Here is a 4,724-nt window from a genome sequence, read left to right on the forward strand (position 1 = left end):
ATCCTTAAAAGTGAAAAACCAAAAGAAACGTTTCCTCAATAATTAAAATAAAACATTTAACACCAGAACTCCTGAGGCATTTATTTTGACTGTTTCCTAAATTTGAAACGTCATAATTTGATTTATTAAACATATGGATCAATATGACCCTGACTTCTCCTAAATCTTCTTCTTTTCCTTTCGGCTTTTCCCTTCAGGGGTCGCTCTTCTCAGCAATGAATCAGGGGAGAATTTCAGCACCATGATGGTGGACAGTATCCATCCCAGTTTTCAGGAGATGATCTTCCAGTCCCTCTCAACTGCAGCCCTTCAAGACAGAGACGTTCAGCTCCAACAGATCAAAGCAGAGACATGAATGAAGTCATGAAGAAATGTCAGCAGCAAATGTGGGACATTGAACCCTGATCAATGACTTCAGTTCTGAATGAAGAGTAAGAAGCTGCTGACAACTTTGATGGATGGATGCGAGCAGATACTTATGGATGATGAGGTGGTGGTGGAGGTGGAGCTACTTTGCAGTGGCCCCCTTTCACATTGGTGGCTGCATGGATTCGGGCTCCTCTCCTCTCTGTTTTAATTGCACATCAGACATATAGAACTCTTTACTGGGGCAAAGGGGTGGTTGCTTTGATATCAATCACAAGTAATGTATAGCCTCTGGTCATCTGTCCCCTACCCCATCCATGGTGGGGGGAACCAGGGGAGGGGGGGACACATCCTCCATGTGCTATCATCCACCTCAGTAGAACATCAACACTCACCTGAGCACAGGTGACAGCATAAAAACGCTTTACACGTGTTGTTCTTTTGTGAATAAGTGTGTGAGTGTGAGCTGAGGTGGCGTTGTGTGCATGTTGACATGTTTGTATGTGAAGATTTTTGGAGCCAACAGGTGTGTTTATAACATCAGTGTGTATCTGGACAAGCCCCACCCCTTTAGACAAACATTGAAACCTGATAGTGACGAGGATGAACCTCCAGCAGCTTGATGCTTTATGATTCCACCCCCCACTTCTGAAATCATCCTTTACTTAACTTAAACTCTCCGCTCTCCTAAACATCCAACTCTCTTATTTTTCTACTGGAGCAAAATATATATATATATATATATAAAATAATAATAATAATAATCTATATAAAAAAAGTTAAAGTCTCTAACACATATACATATAATAATAAATACAATAATAATACAAATATACTAACTATACTATATACTAACTAAATACTGCATACTATTCTGACTCTCTATTGTAATAGTAGAATCTGTCCAACACAAGAGGCCTTTAACTCATCTCTGTTTGCTCAGCTGTTACGGGACAAGTTCAAAACACATTTGCTGGAGAAGCTCTAACTATGCCTCCACTACTCCCTTTGTTGATGTTTTGGGGGAGGAGAAGTTACAGGGCTGTGCTTTTCCATGTTTTTGTCTGAAATGGAAGTGGATGAGGATTATTTTTTTCTACCAGTAGAGCTGTTCTGAAGCTCACTGCTGCACTCAGACTGAAAAGCACAGAGAAGCAGATTGTTGACCTCAGTCTTCTTCACACCTCCTGATGGAGCTCTATGATCTGAGCTCAGTCCTGAGTTCAGCAGTCAGAACTGGACTTGAGGAGTCCAGCTTTGGAACCTGCAGAGAACCAACAAACAGCAGAAAGCCACACTGTGGGAAAGACTCCACACTTCTGACTGATGTTCACGTCCACTTTATTCTTCACAGGAAAGATTGGAACAGAACACTGACGACTAAAAAGAACAGAGAAACACTTCTAATCTCTGATACAAAACACGAATCACAACAACACAAACACCGGTCGGACTCTCACAAAACTGTTATTTACAAATATGAATCAACAAAATATAAACTGCAATTATTTTATATTTAAAAAAACACAATATTAAAATATTCAAAAATCAGTGTTAGAATTACAAATGTGTAAAACTAATTTTAGTGTTTTCATGGTAACACACACATTGTCTCAACATAAACTACAACCACAATGCTTACCTGAACAACTTTAGACAATATTCTTAAGCCTTTCAGAGAAAACTACATCCATATAGATCTAATCTGTCTCTGCAGATTAGGAGCAAGAGGAACCCATTTCTTCTCAGAGTCAATACCAAAATGAAATATTTTTTTTCAGGCGTTTAGCCTGGGGTGGTGCTGGCAGTGGAGACACTTCCTGAAAGGGGCCGTCCTCACTTTGTGATGTCAGCTTGTGAGAACCAGCTTGTTTTAGTGGGTTAGGAGGGGCTGGTGCTCAGAGCGCAGATTTTTAGATGATTACTCAGAAATTCATGAATAGATCAAAATACTGCTTTGGGGTTGCTTATAGTGAGGACTAAACATTATAATGGACTCTTTAAAAGTTGATTTTACATGACCCTTAAATTAAGGGAAAATGTTTTTCACAATATTTAAACCGTCCTAGATAAACCATTATTGTCTTTTCATCACGAGTCCTCTGCTGTGAATTTTGATTATGTAACCCTTCCATTATCCTAGGTATGCTGACATTGCTAGTGGGGTCATATGGACCCTAGAAGACAGCACGATGAACTTTTTTTATTAATTATTTTTAAGTTTCACTGATGACTGTGGCAGACATAAAATTCTGTCCACTTTCATCCACATTTATCATGGGAGGAACCACACATCAATACAAGGGTGGAATCCTCTTAGAGATAGCGGAAGGGTTAAAAGAAAAAGGCTTCTCTCCTATATGAGTTCTCATGTGTGTTTTGAGATGAGATGACCTAATAAATGTTTTATCGCATCTTTTACACAAAAAAGGCTTTTCTTCTGTATGAGTTCTCATGTGCATTATAAGACCAGAATTATCACTAAAACTTTTATCACATTCTTCACACAAAAAAAGGCTTCTCTCCTGTATGAGTTCTCATGTGTCTTTTGAGACTAGATGTTTGACTAAAACTTCTATCACATTCTTTACACAAAAAAGGCTTCTCTCCTGAATGAGTTCTCATGTGTGTTTTGAGATGAGATGACCAAATAAATGTTTTATCACATTTTTTACACAAAAAAGGCTTCTCTCCCGTATGAGTTCTCACGTGCTTTTTAAGACCAGAATTATCACTAAAACTTTTATCACATTCTTTACACAAAAAAGGCTTCTCTCCTGTATGAGTTCTCATGTGTCTTTTGAGATTAGATGTTTGACTAAAACTTTTATTACATTCTTTACACAAAAAATGCTTCTCTCCTGTATGAGTTCTCATGTGTCTTTTGAAATTAGATATTTGATTAAAACTTTTATCACATTCTTTACACAAAAAAGGCTTCTCTCCTGAATGAGTTCTCATGTGTGTTTTGAGATGAGATGACCAAATAAATGTTTTATCACATTTTTTACACAAAAAAGGCTTTTCTCCTGTGTGAGTTCTCATGTGCTTTTTGAAATTAAATATTTGATTAAAACTTATGTCACATTCCTTACACAAAAAAGGCTTCTTTACTGTATGAGTTCTCATGTGTGTTTTGAGATGAGATTTACAACTAAAACGTGCATCACATTCTTCACAAGAAAAAGGCTTCTCTCCTGTATGGATTCTCAGGTGCACTTTGACCTTAGATAGGTGACTAAAACTTCTGTCACATTCCTCACAGACATAAAGTCCTTCATCAGATGTAGTTCTCATGTGGACTGACACATCATGTGGAATTCTTGTTCTTTTACCAGACCCTGCAGAGGAAAGTCTCTTTTCTTTTTGGCATTGTTTATATTTCTTAGCCGAAGTTTTCATCTTGAACTTTTTTCTAACAACAGAGTCACACTGAACTTCTGACATGTGAGAGCTGGCCACACTTTGGACATGACTTCTGTCTCTTCTCTTCCTCTGATCTCTGTTCTGTGGCTCTGTCTCTTCATCTGGAGTTGATGTTGATTCTTCATGTTGGTTTCCTTCTTCATGCTGATTATCAGTTCCATAAAAGCTCTGCTGATTGTTTCCATCTGCTTCACTGTTCTCATAAGTAGGAATCTCCATCAAGGTTTCAGTCTCCTGCTTCAGATCAAGCTGCTCTTCATCCCGACTGATGCAGTGTTCTTCTTGTTCCTCTTTAATCTTCAATGATTCTGGTTCGTCCTTTTCTGCTTTAATCTGAGGAGGTTCTGGTTCCTCCTGTTCCTCTTTAATCTGAGGAGGTTCTGGTTCCTCCTGTTCCTCTTTAATCTGTGATGGTTCTGGTTCCTCCTGTTCCTCTTCTCTCTGTAAAAGTTCTGGCTCATCCAGTTCCTCTTTAGTCTGCATGGGTTCTGGATCATTCTGTTCCTCTCTGAAGTTCCTCTGTTGGTTCCAGAGATCTTCTTCTATCAAACAGTGTTGTGGGAGGACTGCACAGAGACAAACACATGAAAGTTTAAGCTCTGTTATATTTTTTTGTATAGTTAAGTGCCAAATAAGAAATTTAAATCACAACAGTCACATGTAGGGCTGGGCGATATTGGATTTTTCATATCACGATATTGTTTTTTTCATATTGTGCAATAACGATATTAAAAACGATATCAAATAACTATATTTTTCAAAGTAATCTTTATTGCACACAGCTTTAAAAGACTACAAACAAATTCAAATGTTTGAACTTTTAAGTTTAACAGGAAAATAGACCAAAAATTGACACACAATTATGTCAATATAAAAAAAGTGCAATAAATTAAAAAAAACTCCCAAGAAAATCCTCAGTTTCTTTAAAATGC

General features: G+C 37.7%; 1 protein-coding gene across 1 annotated transcript in view; it reads right to left on the minus strand.

Annotated features, from left to right (window-relative positions):
• Positions 1-2,720: 2,720 nt before the first annotated feature.
• The window catches only part of LOC112158673 (oocyte zinc finger protein XlCOF6-like), an 8,414-nt gene continuing 6,410 nt past the window's right edge, over positions 2,721-4,724 (minus strand). The window contains exon 2 of the mRNA XM_024292134.2: positions 2,721-4,358. Within this exon, the coding sequence (XP_024147902.1) occupies positions 2,869-4,358 (1,490 nt within the window). The 3' untranslated portion in view covers positions 2,721-2,868. The remainder of the gene's footprint in view (positions 4,359-4,724) is intronic.

Source organism: Oryzias melastigma, linkage group LG7 (assembly GCF_002922805.2).
Source record: "Oryzias melastigma strain HK-1 linkage group LG7, ASM292280v2, whole genome shotgun sequence".
Lineage (NCBI taxonomy): Eukaryota > Metazoa > Chordata > Actinopteri > Beloniformes > Adrianichthyidae > Oryzias > Oryzias melastigma.